Below are 19,784 nucleotides of genomic sequence, written 5' to 3'. Positions count from 1 at the left end.
TTAATTTGTACAACTACCATGCCATTATCACATTCAACAAAATTATCATCCTTAAATTATCTAATCCCTGATTCATTTTCAAGGACCTTATTCATCTCAGGGTTGTCTTTTCATAGTTTTTTGTTCAAATCAGTATCCAAACAAGTCCTTATATTATAATTGATTCTTGAGGTTCTTAAGTCTCTTCCATCTGAATGGCTTAAAAATTATAATTTTCTCACTTGCAAAATTAATGCACATGAAGCTCTCCTGGCACGAATATATATATGTATGTAATTCCACTTTTGTTTCTATTCCTCTTCTCTCTACTTTGAATAGACATATTAAGCATGTGTGCGCACACATGTATATATGCACACATTACATTAAGATAATACTTTTGAGACAGACCATCAGTGTGATTGTTTTATTAAGTTTTCTTGGAAGCATCTAGTTTAAGTGAAATGTGTTTATTTCTTTGGCAAATTTGTTCTCTAGGATGTTTCAGGTGGCTCTTGAATATCATGGAATACTTCTACTAAAATTATATGCATATACAAACAAATGGCATTTATTTTCCAGAAATTTGGTAGTTCTTGATGGTAAATTCTTGACATTCGAGTGAATACAAGTTTATAATACTGTAACGTTGTAAACAAGATCGAAGAACATCATAATCCACCAAGTGTCTCTTGTCATATATTTCTTTGTAGAATACAGGCTGAACATTTTGTGTTTTAATTCCATTTTTTTAATAGGAGTTTGAATAAATCTCCAGAGCTTTTGTCCCTCTGTGTTAATCTTGATTAGTCATATTGTGGTATTTTCATTTAAATTTTACTTGAAAACAAAAGCCATTCTTACACCTATTTCCCCTTTTTTTCTTTTAATTCTCCATTTATACTAAAACTTGAATTATTCTGATAGCATTTCTAACATGTATTTTTTGTTTTCATGTAGAAGAATACAAAGTATAGAGTAGTACTTTATTTATTGGTTTTAAAGTTATGTTTTCCCCAGAAAATACAATTTCTTTTTTCATTGTATATTTTATGATAACCTTTGTATTGTACTAAGCATCGAATAAATGAATATAAATATAATCATGTATTTAATTATATTAAAAAATAAAATATCAATTGATATGGAATGATAGTATGGTAGATTACAGATAACTCACGTATTTCTCATATTTTGTCTTCATATGCTTGTAAGCAGATAAAAAGCTATTTTTTTAAATCTCAATTTTATAGATAAGCATTGGCTTTAAAGATGTGGAGGTTTTTTTGCCCAAAGTGTCATCTGTTACCACTGGACTTGAAGCTGGATTTTCTTCTTCATTGTCCAGTTGTCATTCCCATAAACCATTATTACTGTTGCATTTGAGATATTTTCCTTTCAATAATGCCTACAGTTACATTCAAATCTTCAGTTAATTCTTGGATAAGCAGTTGTATTTTTAAGGCTTTAGTCATTGGAAATCTTTCTGGAATGTTTTCAAAACTTAGTTTTTGAAAATTGAGCTTCCAGTATTTTAACATCAGCTACATAAATTATAAGCACTTGGTTTCAAGTAATGAGAGAGAATTCAAGCATGCATTTTGTTACACACAAGGAAAGCAGAAAGGAGGAGGGTACAAAGGGTCTCCAGGATCTTTTCTTACACTGAAATTCAACAAATGTCATTTTTCTTATACATGCAAATTAATATTGAATATGGTACTGACATTTTAAATGAGAGACAAAACAGATTAATATACTTAATTCCTAACTACACATAATGTTTGTGGATAATTTTGTTTCATTTCCTAGTGGCTTTTCATGGCCTGCCATTGAAAATCAAGAAAGAACCCCATAGTCCATGCTCAGAACTCGGCTCTGCCTGCGGTCAAGAACAGCCGTTTAAATTCAGCTATGGAGAAAAGTGCCTGTACAATGTCAGGTAATGGTGTCGGATATATGTATGCAGGATGATGGTTCTTATTGAAAAAGTTAAGGGTATTAAAAGATCTTCAGTCTCCTATTTTATGAGTTACGTCTTCAGCAGGTAATAGGCTAATTAGGTAATGCATTGAGCAAAACCGATGAATTGTTTACCACCCAATAGTGATTCACTTTTAGAATCATTTTAAAGCGATGATATTCATCCAAATCTTAGTCACATTTGTACTGTAGTTAGGCATGTTGGGTTTGAAAAGAGGGTCTTACTTGGCATGAGCAGCTTTTGAAAGTTCTCATTAGAATAAATGCATTATGCACTTTAGATAGAGAATTTGTAGGAAAATGAAACACTTGGCAGATCTAAGCAGTACATTAGTTATCTGACAGGCTTTGCAGATGATCTATAAGATGCGTTCATGGACGATTGCAATAAAACTAGAATTTTATAAGGCTAGCAGAGGCTATTATCTACTGAAAAGCCAGTTGTTCCCTCTGATAATAATAAAGGGTGGAGCAGTAAGAGTGCATTGTTCATTTGTTAGAAAATTTGATAACACATGTTCATTAAAAACCCTTTACAGTAAATTGAATTCTTTTCATATTGGCCTCTAATTGCATAAGGAAAGGGTTGTCTCTGCCTATTGAATATTATTACTTGCAATCACAGTAACATCTTAGTTCTTTAAAGGAGATAGTTTGGAAATTTATAAAAAGGATTACAGATATCTTTATAAGTTAGTTCAGTTCAGGTTCTTAATACATTTTGATCCAAATGGGTCTTCTATTTTCTCACATATTTGCTACATATATTCTTAATATGCAAGATATATGAGATTCAAGAAACTTAGATTTGTGCAATTTCCTGGCAGCTGACCAATGCTTGGATATCCTATTATAATTTGTTTTTGCAAACTTGCCTTCTATATCTCTTTTTCTAGGAGGTTCACCAGAGCCTGAAATTATGAGCCCGCTCCATTGAAATTGCAAAGCTTTTGTAAAAAAAGATCTTTGGTAGAAGCTGGCCATTAAAGCACACTGAGACAATATTAAGCAATCTGAGGTTTATTTTATAGTTTTGTGTCATTTTTGCATTGTCTTTTTGAGAGTATTATATATTTGCATCATAATTATTTAACATATTGAAGAATTTCTAGTCAATGAACCAATTAGATACAGAATTGTCTTTGCATTTCAGCATGGATCAGAAATGTAACTGGAATTGTACTGTTCTACATGGCATATTTGATGTTCACACATTAATAACAGTAGAGGAATTGTCTGGATGTTAAGAGGCTCTTGTCTTAGGGACCAATAATTCCCTCACTTATATATGGTGTAGGCCGTAAATTGATACTGTCATCTGTATGCAACCAATATAATTTAATGTAACATTTCATGAGGAAAAAAGTAATATCCCAAAGCAGAAAATGTCTGTTTATTTCTTCTTTTTTTCCAAGGAAATAAGAGAGGTAAAACATTTTTATAAAAGAATCAGAAATATTGGTCAAGAACTTAGGTGGAACCAACTTTTGAGGTTCTTTATATGGGTATTATTAACTTTGCTTTAAAACAAGAGTAAACACACACCCCTTCCCTTTGTTAAAGTATTTTTGCTCTTGGATGTAATTCTGTTACATAAATGGAGCAACAAAATAAATTATTACACATGATTAAAAATATGCTTATTTTTTGACAAAAAAAAGTGCACTGATGAAAGCCCTTTATTTTAAAAAAGGAACACAATATTTTAACCTAGTAATTTCCCACCTGTTCAGAAATTTAACTAACATCTCCAAAAGCCACACAAAAGAAGGCTATTTAAATTGAAAATGTACATAAAAATAAGCTTACTTATTTTGTTCTCTTGTGATCATGAGTGTTTAGAAGTTACACTAGGATAATAGGATTTTATTCATAATAACATTATTTTGTTCCCATCCTTTCATTCCAGGAAGGTTTAAATATATCAAAAACATTTTAAATTTGTCTCATTAATCTTCATTATCCCATCTGAAGAAGTTAATGCCAAGTGTCATTTATTTAACATAAAAATAAGTAAATAAGGCAAAAGCATTGCCTTCTTAAAATTTTACAGCAAACACAAGTCAGGTATGATCTCCATCTTATTGAACGTATGTTAGTTCTTGTTCTAAAATCTTACATAGAAGAAGAATGTTAACATCTGAAATATTTAATGTGGTAAGAATGACCTTTCAAAGTTGCTTATGGATATATAACAAGGATAGAAGTCATACCACTGCTTTTGTTGACAGTGATATTCCTTATGCTAAGATGCTTGTAAACATATTAAAACATATCTGAGTTTTGTACTTATTCTGTTGCTATATATTAACTATGCTGCTTTTTGTTTAAGGTTATGATGAATTTGAAGTTTACATGTTCTGGAATTTAAGAAAACCATACAATTTGAACTGCCTGATGACTTGAGCCTGAAATACTTTTTTCTCTCCATTGAGTTGGAAATACTTTTTCTCCCCATTAAATTTTAATTGCTCTAAATAAACACATGTTCTCTTTTGTTTTATTCCTGGATAGTGCCTATGATCAGAAGCCACAAGTGGGAATGAGGCCCTCCAACCCCCCCACGCCATCCAGCACTCCAGTGTCCCCACTGCATCATGCATCTCCAAACTCAACTCACACTCCTAAACCTGACCGAGCCTTCTCTGCTCACCTCCCTCCATCGCAGTCTATACAGGATAGCAGCTACCCCATGGATCACAGGTAAACTGCAGATACCATTTTTTTTTTTCAAACTGTTTTTAATACTCTTGGAAGGAATTTCTATAACCAGTTCTGAAGACCTCATACTAGCATTAAGGTGAATATATTAATTTTGCACATCTGTGCAAAATATTTTTAGAAAGAGCTTGCTCTGTCTGTAGCTATAAATAACTTGTGGGAAAGGTCATTTATAAATATTTCTTTTATAAACATTTAAATTGGTTGCTAAAATGGAAAATTAATCTATATACTGACATTTGAACATTTCCCTTTTGGTTTGCTTGAATTAAATTGCTTCACTTAAACTTTAAATCAGAACATCCCAGTTTTATGAGCATATGCGTGTACTTGTTCTGTCAAGTTAGGAGACTAATTTTAGTAGGTGGCTTATGGAATTAGGTTCTTTACCTTAGATTGAATGGTTTAGCTGTATATACTTTTGCAAGATAGTACTTATTTGATTAAACATATTTACCATCTTTTCCAAGTGATGAATATGAAATGCCAATAGATGAATGACCTATTCATCAAGAATATAAAGTTAAAGAGATAGAGACTGAATTAAACATTACGTAGAAAGAAACAAGGAAAGAACCAGAGTTTGTAGCTGGGGAGGATGCTGTGGTGGAGATTTCTTGACTCCTAGAGATGAAGAAATGTTCATTTAAATAAAATATTAGGGGACCTGCAGAGGTTCATAAACCCTGTCTTAATATACCACTTAACCCACAGGTTGAATATAATATATACAGCATCCCTCCTTACGCCTTACACCTTGTATTTATGTATAACCAGTTGGGTGCTGATAAATGTTTAACTACAGGTCCTACAGAGAAAAGCAAAGGCCTGATTTGTAGCATTTGCCAAGTCTGTGATGTAAAACTGCCCCCATGGCTGATTACAAACTACTCATGTGATGTCACTGAATGTGGATTTGAAAGAGAGGTGCACTATCATAGCATATATAAACAATAATAGATGTAAACGACATGGAGAACATAGAGAGTAGTGAAACCTTGCAAAATAATTAGGAAGTGATAGTAATTAAGTGCTTATTGCCTTTGTTTTTAATATAATTTATTTAGCTTTAAGTTTATATAATTTAATTTTCAATAATATCTGTGTTAACAGTTGGCTCCCAAATTCCTGAAAATTTAATAACATGCTCTCAAAAGCCAGTGTAGACTAGCTCTGACACACCATTATAAAAATAACTCAGCCAAAGGAATCCTCTAGATCAGCAGAGAAAAGCATAGGTGTCACTGGCACTTTTCTGAAAATTGGGGAGCACTCAAATCTCCTTTTTATGGGTTTTTTAATGGGACTTATTCTCAAATTCAGTAACTTTTCTGTATGAGCGGATAAGATGAAAGCATTCTTTCCATTGAGAGACTAAGCCATATGTATCTACCATTGTTTCCATCACTAAGTTCTCTTGTGCTTTAGTTATTAAATGCTTACTATTCCCTTTCCCTTCTCACCCCGTAGACCTGAGAACTTGTCAGAGCGTAATGGTATGTGCATCTGTGTAAACAGTTTTGTAAATACACATGAAAGAATTCTTATTGTAGGCTGGGCCACTAAGCAGATGCATTTTGTACAGAACTAAAAAGGAAAAAGAGTACAAACGAAAAAAAGCAGATTTTATTTTGTCCACCGCTGGTGACTTCACAAAGTTCTTGATAACCGAGTCTCTCACACTTCAAATGAATGCCACAGTTAAAAATGGTGTAGTTTGCTCTTCATGCGGAGCAGCTATTTCTTATGGAGGGTGGCTGTTGGACAAGCGTTGTGCCTGTTTTTAGGTGACCTAACTTGAGATGCTTTCGCCAAATCCATTTTAGTTTCTCCACTTGAAGTCAAATATTTGAGACTGAGAACAGCCGGCCGGAACTACTGGAGGGAAGCTCAGGGTCTTTTCCCTCTGCCTCCTACTGAGTTTTGAGGACAGTACCAGCTGGACAATCCCAGGAAAATCTCTGAAGCCGTATGTTTCTGAGGAGGATTTCTTGGAGGGCCCTGGCCAAAAAAATGATAGTCCCTCAGTTATAAATGGCAAATTTGCTCTGGGAACAGTTCCTTTCCCAGATAGCTACCCCCAGCCCGGGCACCCCACCTCACTCTGGGAACGCGTTATGGCCAACTGGCCTTCCCCTACTTCCTTTCCTCAGGCTCACTCCTGCTCCTCGGGCCAGCCCTTTGGCACTTTTTCCTGAACCCACTAGGAACCCTGTCTCTTTTTCTCAGTGTTTTCTACGAATTAAGCCCCATTTTTCTTTATCCAAGATTTCATCGGCATGCTCTCCTTACCCATTAACTCTCTTCCAGAAGCTTCGTGAATCACTTTCTCTTTACCATTGACCAGTGGCTCATAAGAGTTGTACTCAAAACATGAAACTTCTTATGACACTAGTGTATTTGGTATATAAATTGTTCCCAACAAGAACTAACTGGAATTGGGTCGATTCGTAAAAACAAATGGCTTGATTCCTTGCAAAGATTTGAGTACAAGTATTATTAACTTCCTTTTAAGGCTTCACAACTGAGCTGGTTTCTTATTTTAACTTCAAGTTACAATTTTCTGATTCACTCCTTGACAGTTCTTAATGATAATTTCTGTTTCTTTTTTTGGCTAATGAAATAAGCAAGAGAAGGGAAATGAATGCAGTGCCAGTCAGCCTAACTGTTTTGCAGTATCGGAGTTCTAAGTTTATTTTCTGCAGGTGTAGGTGGAATTTCAGTGCTTTACATGGCAGGCAGTGAGCCTAGAGTTAAATCACAGGATGGAGTGTTCTTAGAAATGCAAAAGCAATTGCTTTTCCATTCTTCAGCTTTTACCTTATTTTCATTTAACATTACCGAAATTAAATGCTAACTTTCCAAATTAGTCTCAGCAATGCTTTTAGTGGTGGGGGTTTAGGGATTGGTGGTTAATAGGCTTGTATTTGCTCATGGAAATGTTGGATAGGTTATTTTTAAGCACTCCTGGGGCATTTTTAGAGCACTTTTAAATCTTTAATTAATCCACATCCTTGTGGTGGGTCAATGATATTATGGATGAGAAACACAGAACAGAACGATTATGTGATTAGCTAATCGTTACACAGTATAACTAAGAATGAAGGAGCACAGGGACTTGTTGTCTGGCTTCTGCCAAGGCTTCAGAACTTCTCGTGACCTAAAACCCAAGTCCCCCCAAATCTATACAACACATACATGTTATTTTCATCCTTGGAAGTCTGCTCTATGTTTTATGCTGACTTTAGCAACCTGATACTTTGTTTTAAGTTATTGGATGCCAATGTTTCTGTATTGCTGTTTGACAATAAGTAAGTGACCTTTATAAAGCAACCTGTATTTTAGTCCCTATAATATCCAGTTTTATTTCTCATTAGAAAGCAGTGTTAATCAGGACATTTCTGAGGAATTAAAGGCCTGTCCATTTGAAAACAGAGTCCTTTCTCTCTTTCTCTAAGTAACTGATGGTGACAGAAGGAAAACCATTAAGAAGGTTTTTGTTTCCTTGGGTTTCTTGTTTGTTGATTAGTTTGGTAACATTGCGATAAAAGAGGGTACAATTTTAGACCACTTTCTGTTTTTCCTGGTTTTTCTTCTATGTAGTTGTTTGAGACCCTTCTAATGTGGAAATTTTACAAATGACATGAAATTTAGCTGCTAGTATATACATTTCCTCAAAATAGTGCATCATTCTCTGATCTCTACCCAAACTACACTTTTAACTTATTTTAATGTACTGAAGTGTTGGGACAAGGGACTAATTAGAAAGAACACATCAGTCATGTTATTATTAAAAAAAAACCTAGTGCTACAGAACCAGGAAACAGATATCTAGTCTTTGTTAAAAATTTACACTTAGAGTCAGTTGGTGTTGTGTTCATTAACTAAGCAGTTAAAAATCATACCAATATTTTCAAGAATATTCCTTGCTACTATTTTATCTAAAACATGCTCTCTTATTCCCCAGATTTCGCCGCCAGCTTTCTGAACCCTGTAATTCCTTTCCTCCTTTGCCGACAATGCCAAGGGAAGGACGTCCTATGTACCAACGTCAGATGTCTGAGCCAAACATCCCCTTCCCACCACAAGGCTTTAAGCAGGAGTACCACGACCCAGTGTATGAACACAACACCATGGTTGGCGGTGCAGCCAGCCAAAGCTTTCCCCCTCCTCTGATGATTAAACAGGAACCCAGAGATTTTGCATATGATTCAGGTAGGCTCTTGCTTTGATGGAATTATATTTAAGGTGTCTTTTCCCCTCCCTAGTGACTTTGGTCAGTTCTGTTGTCAGACTGGGTGGCCCCTGACCATTTTTTGTGGGATCTTTCTGACTTTATCCCTTATTTGAATTTTTCTCTATATGTGAAGGTTGGATTATCAAACCATGTTGACATGAGCTGATGGTTGAAATACTGTCTAGAAATAAAACCAGTACAAAGTAAAGTACAACTTGCAAAATTGTGCATGCTATCAGCCCAAGAGAGAAACATTGTAACTCTTTTCTTGATTCTGTGTTTTGTTTTTTTTTTCCATTTTGCTCCTGCAGTGCAATGTAATAATGTGTTTATAGAATATGGTATTCCTCAGAACTGGGTAACTTACTGCCTATAACTTTTTATTTCATTTATTGATGGCATGGATGCCAAGGACCTAGAAGTAGAGAAGCTTACATATTAGGAGAGGAATAGCAAAATAGAGCTTTATGGTTTATTCGTAGAACTTAGCTTTAGTTTTGCTGAGCTAAAACAGCTCCACAAATGTAAAGGCTCAGAAAAGGGTTTCCTAAAAGTAAACAGAACTTAAAATCCATTACAAATGTTATCAACAACTTTGCCAGTATTTGACCTTAATGTCTCAATAAGCAGAATTACTTAGCCCATCCAGGCTGACCTTCTCCTGTTATAAACTAAAATATCTGTCTTTTGTACATCTCAGGTAATCTGAAAAGATCTATGAAATAAACGTCAATGTTAGGAAGATAGGCACCATGTACCCCCTACATATAATTATAATGAATGTAATTATAACTAGGTGGTCAATATGTGACCTGGAAATATTTGAGTGCAAGTACTTTCCTTTTGTCAAGATGCAAAATGATGGAGATTTTTTATGAAGGAACTATTGCTTCCCTAGTAATAACATTGCTGAGTGTTTCTATAAGTTCTTGAGGGAAGAAAACTGTGTCAGCTTGCATAAAGTTACCCGCTTTATTTATGAACCACCCTTAAAGCTCAAAAAGAGTGGTCCAAATCGAACCCTGCAATTTAGAGTCTCTCTCCAGTCATCCTATGATTGCAGCCCTCATAACGCCAAAGGCCTAAGGGGAATGTCCATTCAGAGTTCCTACCTTTACTGCTAGAAAGTGTTCCAGCTATTCCAGGACCCCAGAACTTCCTGTCCAACCAGCCCTAAGTCCACTTCCAGGTCCTGAGAGGTTCATTTCAGGCCCGTTTTACTGAGGGCAGAGTGTGCTGCTGGGTGTGCATTCCTAAGTCCAAGTGGACCTGGGTGCTTGCATGCTTGCAGGTGAGAAACTCACGATGAGGCGCAGTGTTGGCTGCAGGGGGAAGAAGAAGGATGGGCTGAAGACTGGAGGGTGGCTCTCTCCACACCATCCTACTCCATTACCAATCTTAGAGATTTCCCTAAATTCTAAATTTGACCCTGCCTTCCAGGTTGTTATGATGGTATATTTTTAAGGCAGGAGGAGAGAACGTATTTTTTGTAACAGTTTATTTGGCCAACTTATAATTTTAAACATTTAAACCTATAGTACCAAGGCTTTATTTAATTCTTGCCCCAGGATCTATAAAGTTAGAGACTGACCTGAATTGCCCCTTACTGGTTTCAGTTTAGAACCCTTTATGAATAAGTTATAGTATATGCCCATCATTATGAACCCTATACTGCAATGGACTTTATTATAGATAGGATGAATATATCTATATAAATTGCAAGCTCTGTTGATTGATCTTATCCACATTTCCAAAACCACATTTCAATGCTGCTGCACAGATTTTTTAATTCATCATGATCCCAAGAAACATTACATGGAAATCATATAGAATAGTCAAATAAGTGATTCAAAAGGATTTGTAGAACACGGCGTTTAAAACTAGGGATGTTTTTATATGTAAAATTCCTCCCAAAAGCAACATTGAAACTATTTCTTTGTTTCTGTGGTGTGTTCCACATATATATTCTCCACACAGTTATGTGATACATGAAATTGTATGTAACATGATATTGAGAACATGTATCTTTTTGAGGAGATGTCATCCAAATTGGAAAGAGATTTAAAGATCCCAGTGCAGGCAAAAAATAGAAGTTGTTGGTGTAAGATTTAATTGCATTACTATGGGGTCTTACATAAATATGCACATCAGATTCAGCCACTTCTTGACCCTCAGAAGCACAGATTTGGTCACTTATAACCATCAAAAGCATAGTCCAATGTCTTATTTTAAGAGTATAGAGGGCATCTTTTTTTGTAGGTGTGCTGTATCCTACCCATATGTTTTGTAAAACGCATTTTTAATATTTGAGAAGCTGTTAATTTTATGTTACATTACCCCTCTAAATTGCAAATTGTTCAAAGTTGCATACCACTTTTGAATTCTAATTTCAATATTGCCAATAAGATACTGTTCTGTTTTTCTTGAATAGTTAAATTGTAAAATTATATCTTTTGGAAACAGGATAAAAGAAATGTAGTAATAGTGTAACCAGGGCCTATGAAAAATTAATCTGTGGTTATGAGAATGTATTTTACTGGCCAGCACATTTCTGCAATTAAGTTGAGACATCTGTACATGTCATACATTGTAGTCAACAAGCTTGATCTCTGGATTTTTTTTGTTATCATTGTTTCCCTCATCCTTGCTGAGTACATTGAATAACCTCTTAGGAAATCTAAGATATTTATCACTGATTCCTTGATTTCCTTTTACACCCATTGATGTTGAACAAATAGCACATTAGAAAGTATTTTATATGTGGTTTAAAAACAATGCAAAATATACTTGGTGAATCAGTTTACCAATCACTTATGATCCAAAGGTGGTCCTTTCAGAAGGCCCCTAGAACTCTTTGTTGCTTAATTGAATGTATTATAAATTGTTATGAAAATAAAAGAAGCCTTGAAGGTGGAATGGCAGCATGATTGTGCTCTGATAAAACTTGACATTAATTATGACATGGGAAATGGAAGGTCGATTAATTATAATTATAATTACAGGAATGCAGTTTCAACTGCCAAATATTTAAGATGAAATATGCAAAATATTATGTTAGAGTAGAACTTTTTATTTGGCAGAAGAGTAAAACTTGGGTCAGAAGGCAATGATGAGACAAGAAATTGATATTTAGGACCAATTAGGATTGATATTTAGAGGTGTTATAATGTGGTAACAATCACGTTGTGATACTAAGTTCTAAAAAGTCCAAGATAATACAAGTATTGTTTTCATGCTCTTTTCTATAGCAGTGCACAGTTTTTTCTTTGTTTACCCCATTCAACGTGATTCTCTCTTTGCCCCTTTTGAACAAGTGACCCCATAAAAAGGATTAGATGTGTGCTAAGTGCTTCATTTTGAGTGCCACATGCAGCATGTCTTACGCAGTATCCCTCTTTTCATGGAGTCTTGGGTCTTTTCCCATTTTCATGCAAGTATACGAAGTCATACAGGTTCAGAATGCCAACTGAGATCAATATTTTAGGTATTTGTAATGATACCTTTTATTAGAGTTGCATGCTTTGGCAGATTGGTTTGGGATTTTGTTCTATTTTATTTCATTTATTAATTTATTTAATAGTTTTATAGTTAGAGTAGTTTTTTAGGGGGCAGTGGTGCATGGTTGGACTCAGGAAACTATCAGCACACAATGTTCATGTGCTTTGACTGAGTAATTCCACTCTCAGGAATTTATCCTGATGAATAATGAGAGGTGAACAATGAAAATGTGTGTATGTGCATATGCATGGGAGAAAATCAAATTCTATAAATATACAAATATAGGTGAACGGTTAAATAAGTTATGGCTACTCATAGTAGAAATATTATGCATCCAATAGAAGTCAGGTTTTTGAAAAATGTTCAATAAAATGAGACTATGGAGTGAAAAAAATTAGATATAATGCATGGCCCATGTAAGATAAAGCAGTACAGAAATACTTTAAAATATATTGCTTATATTTGGGTGCTGACATAGGTGATATTTATTTTGTCTATAAAATAATTTGTATTTTGCCCATGCTTATATATTACCTTCCTAATCAGATAGAATAAGTATTATTTTAAAATATATAAACCCATTTAGAATTGAAGAAAAGTGTCTAACTTGGTCACATCATTCCCATGAGCAAAAAGAATGCTAAGTAAAGGATATCATTAATAGTCTCAGATGTTGCAAGCTGAAATGACTTTCTATTAGCTTGTGTCCGGGCTGCCTTAGAGTAGGGAGGGATAACACAGTGATTGCTGTGTTTCTATGCACTTGGGGTATATCTAAAACCTTAACCAAGTAGTTGGTTGGAGGGGTAAGATGTTTTTAGCGGTAAGGGCCTGTTTTATTCTAATTACTTATACAGCAGCTTCCCAACAAAATGATGGAGGAGTTTAATTGAAGAGCTAGGAATGAGGAGAGGGAAAGGAGAACTTTCAAGGAGAAGAAGAAAGCTGCTAAAGCAACAAGATGGGGAATATGGGTTCCTTATGGTGATGGAGAGGAGGACGGTCAGAGAGAGTAGGCGAGAAAGCCTGATGTCATGTGTTTGTGGAAGAAAATGTTTCTGTACTTTCTCATCATGATTTTTAGGCCATTCTTGCTGGTATTGGTGAGACCTTCTTTCAATCTGGAGACTTGTAACACTTATCTTGTGGCAAATGTTAGCACTATTTGAGATTGGGAAAGTGACAAAAATGGAAATTACATGGACTTATAAATCTTTAGACATGTGAGAACTCTTGGAGATAGCCCAAATTTCTTTGCCACTCCTGCATTTTAGAGATAAAATACCTGAGGCTTGTTCAGGTGAAGCAACCTACCATCAGTTACACTGTAGTTTTATGAAACAGCCAACACTGGAATCTGCATGTTCTAGTTTGGTGCAAAGTCCACAGGCTCTCTTTTCATATAGTTGTTCAAAATAAAAGGAAGTATCCTGATCTACAATTTATTACATGTATTATCCATCCTTTACTCAATTTCTAGAATAATTATTTTTCTATAATTTTAAAGGCCATACGATCTAGGACATTATGAGCATCTGAATTAAAACCTTAGGAGAGTTAACCTTAACTTGGGGGAGTACTCTCCACTAGAAGGTTCCCAAATTTTATTCTAATTTTTATGTGTTTACTGCTGTGAGGTAGGAAAATATAGGACCACAAATAACATAAATGATTAAAATAATACTATTAAAAAAAAACGAACCATAAACATTACTAAGAATTCAGATTATCAAAGAAGCTACTTTTTATAATTATTCTCCTGAAAAGGCTGAATAATACTTTGAAGGAAAAATGGCAACTTAACTGTATATCAGCTCTAAAATGATTTGACTATATGAACTTTGTGTTGTCTGTGCTTTCTTGTTGGACTTCACTCCTTCTCATAATCCTTGATAGCTTGATGGCTTACACTTCAACTCAGACAGTGATTTTCAAACTTTTGTCAGCTGAATCCATTTTTTCATAAGAAAATTTTCTGACAGATCACAATATATAAAGATATGTAAGAAAAGTTGTTTTGGAAGAATCAGATGGGCCCTTTTCACCCTCCTTTTTAAATCCATCTCTTCTTCATTCCATCAACCCCTCCCAAATTTCCCATAAACTTACTCTTTATCATCCAAAGGCTTTGATGAAGCCTGTTAGGAAAATCTCTATGTTAGAGAATGATTATCTGTCATTGTCCTGTAGAGAAATCATAGGTAGGTAGAAAAATAATGAAATAAATAATATATATATATTAAAGCTAGAAATATGTTTAACTTTCTTCTGTCAGAGCTGACCAATATATCTGACCCTCACCGTGAGCCCAAGCTGGCACTGCAGTCAAGGAAAATAAATACTCTCAGGTTTCTGAAAGGTCAAGTAAGGAAGATTTTGATGTTGTAGTGTTATTCTGTGTTTTGTTGTATTGGTAGATACTCATCTTAATCAAATAGCAGGGAAAGAAGTGAAGTAATTCCTAACACTGTCTTCAGTAAACATTGCTTGGGCTTCCCCTTTCAGAGTTTATAATTTGGTTTTCAAGTGAATGTTATGAAGGAAATCATTGGATAACAGAACGAAAGAAACAATTATTTTCTGTGTCCCTATAGAATTATATAAATATGAATAATAAACAGTGCTTTTTGGACAGGATGTGACAGAACCTCATACAGCTGATCAAGCTTGCATAAAACTTAAAAAAAAACCATCAAATTTATAAGGCATTAACTCAGTAGATTATCTCCAAACAATTACTATTATTATTAATAATATATTACTTCTGTGATATTTGAGAAGTTCTGTCATCTGGATATGTTATTTTTAAAATGGTTTCTGATTATTTACCTACAAAAGGACATATATTCTATGGAAATTGACCTGATGCCTATTTTCCAACAAATTGCATTAAATCCTTTTGAATAGTTGAGGTACAGATAAATAGACAACCAACAATTTTTAGGGACACATAAGAATTGCAGTGATTTCACATGAGAAATGTTGAAAAATGCTAATTAGATTCAGTTGAAACACAGAGTAGAAAGTAAAGATACCGATATTTATTTTGAACATCATAGGTTGGCTGTAAACTAGCTGCCATCATCATTTCCAAAATAGAAGGATCCATGATTGATAATTTTCTCCTCTTAAATGTTCAAATGTCACTTACAATCAATGATCCCCCATTAAAGAAATTTTTATTTTTTACTTTAATTACTTACTAAATTGTATCACAGTTGGGATTCTAATTAGATAGATAACAGGGAAAGGAAGTGAAATAGTGTTTCTCTACACGTAGTCCATAAGAAGGCCAGGAAGTTCTTGCCAACATAAGTTTTCTTTTCTCAGCAATCACAACAACACTGTAAGCCTATCTCAAGTACAGGGAAAGGGAAATAAAATGATAAAACTACATTAATCTAAAACTCCACACTTACCAAAAAAAATGGTTTCATTATAAGTATTGTACACACTTCTCAGTCCAATCTATTTATTTATTTTATTTCTAGTCCCTAAGAATTATATAACATTCTACTTAGTGGATTATGACCATCAGATCTTAACATATTGAATACTGGAATTTATGAAACAATATAATTTTAAAATATGAAATTCTGCATTCAAAAATATTCAGCTTCACTTCATTGTTTCTATGTCCTAAAAATTGAAGTACCTTGAACAAGAGTAATTTCTAAAAGAATGCCCAGTATTTAAAAAAAAAAAAAAAAAAAAAAAAAAAATCCTTGATGAAAGGATATTAGTCAAGAATGGATAACTGAATGTATTTTCTCTCTTCAATGGTCTTGCTCTGTTCCATGTTTTTTTTCTGCATGGTAGGTTATAGAATTCTCTATTATCTTCCCACCTGGCTAGGTCAAGTATTTCTGTCTTGAATCCCAAAATATGGTGGTAACTTTATTCTCTACCATTGTATTTGGCAGATATTAGAAATTAGAAGTTAAATACTGAGTTGTCATAATGCCACAGTAGACAACCCCTTACAAGTTTAAAACAAAAGAGTGGGCAGTTTTCATATTTCTCCCATCCCTTCTTCTATAGCCTGATAACTGTTAGGGATATGCATAGGGATTGTTGACTGTGACAGATTCCCCACATGACTTTAGGTCACTGGAAGAGAAAAGTGTTTTCTTCCCTCTAGAGTCAAGAACCAGGTTATAGATGGTTGATAAAACTTATTATATGTTTAACACTATTCAGAATAATACTGACTTTTCACAAATCATATCCATGGTTGTTCATAAACAGCTTTTTTATTTTTCCTAAAAACTCGGGATATTTTTAAGCATTGCCATCTTTAGTAATTTCCAGTGCAGCGATGATTATGGTTTCATGAACTTTGGCTTTTTGTACCTGATATTTAACACTCCCAAAGGCTGGGCCTTGGCCTTATTCCATTACAAAGCATTATTTGTTCATGGCCACATTTGCTTCTGAGGCAGAGCAGCTCATTTTTTCCCCTCCCAACTCTAAAAATATTGCTTAAAGATGTTCAACTGCAGAATCACTTTGGGACTTAAAGGAATGAGCTATTGATCCTTCAAAAAATGTTAACATCCTATCTGTTTCTCTAACATCTAAAGATAATTTTCTTTTACTCGGCCAGTGATTTGTGGATTAGTAGATTGCTTAATCTCTGATTTTTAGGTGCTTCAATTGTGAAAAGTGACAGTGATGGCTTCCTAATTGATTTTGTTATTATAATAGAGGTCATGGATTGGCCTCACAATTTGACTTTGCTTTTCATTGCTTATTGTATCTCATATGGGTTTTCCTCATTCATTTCTAAGTTAAAAGAGCAAATCTCCAAAAACCAGAACTCTGGTCCGCTATATCAGATTTTCTAAGAAATACTTAAATATGTTCTAAATCTACAGTTACAGTAAGTGGCATTGGCTAGTGATTTGATTTGAGGATTGAGACTACAGTCTGGATTTACTCTTTATGCATTAACACAGGTCAAATGGACAGGGACTGCATTTTAAGTCGGTAATGGAAGGCTGAAGGCTGTCTTAAACCAATCATATCAGTTTTACCCATGACTGATTGATCCCTAGGGGCAGAGCCCTGTAATCATTTCTCTTACATGAATGGACTCTAGAGCCTGGAGTTTCATTCATAAAATGGAGACTGAAAGGAAACACATGCACACACACGCACACACACACACTCTGGAATGTCCATTTATACAGAGCTGAAGGGTGTAGTGTTCCATCAGCTGCTTCCTTTGCCAGTTGACTGGAAGTAATGATTAATGTTCATTGGTCCTGCCTGCATGTAACCCAACACTGTTTATGGGCTTGCAGTGTTCCTAATGTATAGTGAATGAGAAGACAACATTCTCAAATCAGAAGCATAAACAGGAACTGGTGGGTCTGAATTCCATTCAGATATGTCATTTCAGCCACACAGTGTTTGTCCAACTTGCATTTTACAGGCAGGAAAGGGGGAAGGGAGGGATAATCTGCTTGTGAGCAGTGCTAGCATGAAAAGAAGGAATTAGAAGGGGTGGAGGGGGGAGTATGCTTTTGGAGTGTGAAATTTTTAGTTTCTTTCTCAAGAAAATAACCAGGACAGTTAGGCCTAGAACTGCTTATTGTGAGTGGGTGAAATGAACATAACTGTTTTGATATATGGGACTGAGGTTTAAAATTAAATAAGGCAGTTTAAAGATGTAGGTTTGGATAGCTCCCTGTGTGTGTGTGTGCATACGTGTACTTTGTGCTTGGTCAGAAAAGAGGGCACATAAATATTATTTTTAAGTCTTTCAGGATATATTTTTATGTTTGGAATATTGTTATAGAATTTTTTTAGACTTCTATACTTAAGAGACTTAACTATTTAATGATTTAGAGGAAAAGTAGAGACTTTTTATTTCATAAAATATTTTCACCCAGGATATGATGACTTGACACCATATTAAAGGATTTTTTTGATCAGATTAAATTGATTATTGTTTTTAATCTCTGTATGTGTGTTTTCTATTTAATTGTTTTAATACAGTTTGTAAACTTCTACAAGAATAAATATTCAAAGAGAAGTATGAAAAAAAATCAACAAAAACAAATAAAAACCCACAACAAAACATAACCCCAAATGACAAAGCACATCCATTGTGATTTATTTAACTATTCTCCTTAACCTAAAGAAGTGTCTTTGAATTTTCCATTCTGTTGACTCTTGTCAGTGTGTGGGTCCCCACAGCTCACTTCTTCATGTGCATGATCTCTATTTTTGTTAATTCTTAGCATTAAAAAGTAAATGCCCCCACTTTGTATGACTGGAAATAGTACATTGAACGCTGAGTCTGACATCTGTTTATCCTCTGTGTCATATTGTGCATGTTTTGTTACCTCTCTTGTCCTCAGCGACCTCATTTATAAAATGGGGCTAATAACTCATACTCCATAGTGATTTTGTTAAGATTAAATGTAGTTTGTGTTTATAAAGTTATTAATGTAGTATCTTTCACATATGAGGGTTCCAGGTAATATAAAAGGATTTTGGTTGGTATGGTTTTGTGTTCTAGAGACTTCTTCAAAGACTGCTAGTCCTTTAATAAGATGCTATTATCATTTCTAGTATTTAAAAATATGCCATTTGGAACTAGAGGATAAGATTGAAGAATAGAGATATTATCATGTTAAAGCAATCATATTGTACAAGCCCAATAAGATACTGTACTATTACATTGTTTCTGCTATAAGGAAGCAGAGACATTCTGAACTTCTTACTAGTATTATTCACATTTAATGCAAGTAGAATGGGCCATTTGAATATTGTGGTGATCCAAGGGAAGCTGAAAGTGAGAGGACAAAGCAATCCATGATAATGTTTGTTTCAGATCATCTAGATTGCAGAGGGGGAACAATTCAGGATCTAAGCTCAATATTAAAACCTCCACCTTTTTCAGAATTTTTTTTTTGTGACTCATTTTGGCAGCTATTGGCATCCTGTCTCATGTTTTCTTTTAAATATTGTCAGAGTGTAGCAATACTTAATAGTCAAAGATACAATTGTACTGATGTTTCCTATAACTTCAACTTTATTTATTTATTTATAAATGGTTTTATTCACACACCATACAATTTAACTTTATTTTTAACTGTTGCTTAATAAAACCATCGCAGGCTTGATAAAACTTGTAAAATTGTGAGCCTGGTAAATCATGTAAGTGAATACTGATTGGATCTGGTCATTATTTGTGTGGGACACCATCCAAAGAAAATGCAGATGCCTACAAGAGAAGTTTGATTTTCATAAGTAAAAAGAATTTTGTAAGTAAAATTCTATACTGTCACTTGACACTAGGCAGCCTTTAATTTTCAAAAGCATCTGAGTTTACATAGCTGCATTGCTTAATTTG

General features: G+C 34.4%; 1 protein-coding gene across 3 annotated transcripts in view; it reads left to right on the top strand.

Moving 5' to 3' along the window:
- The window catches only part of ETV1 (ETS variant transcription factor 1), an 86,131-nt gene that overhangs the window by 42,735 nt on the left and 23,612 nt on the right, over window positions 1–19,784 (top strand). For all 3 annotated transcript variants that reach the window (XM_037836810.1, XM_037836809.1, XM_037836811.1), the window contains 3 exons: window positions 1,792–1,921; window positions 4,477–4,665; window positions 8,651–8,898. In XM_037836810.1, coding sequence (XP_037692738.1) covers window positions 1,792–1,921; window positions 4,477–4,665; window positions 8,651–8,898 — 567 coding nt within the window. The remainder of the gene's footprint in view (window positions 1–1,791; window positions 1,922–4,476; window positions 4,666–8,650; window positions 8,899–19,784) is intronic.

The sequence above is a fragment of the Choloepus didactylus genome, chromosome 5, assembly GCF_015220235.1.
Source record: "Choloepus didactylus isolate mChoDid1 chromosome 5, mChoDid1.pri, whole genome shotgun sequence".
In the NCBI taxonomy this organism is placed as follows: domain Eukaryota; kingdom Metazoa; phylum Chordata; class Mammalia; order Pilosa; family Megalonychidae; genus Choloepus; species Choloepus didactylus.
Note: the sequence above shows the minus strand (reverse complement) of the source record. Positions and strands in the feature narration are given on the sequence as shown.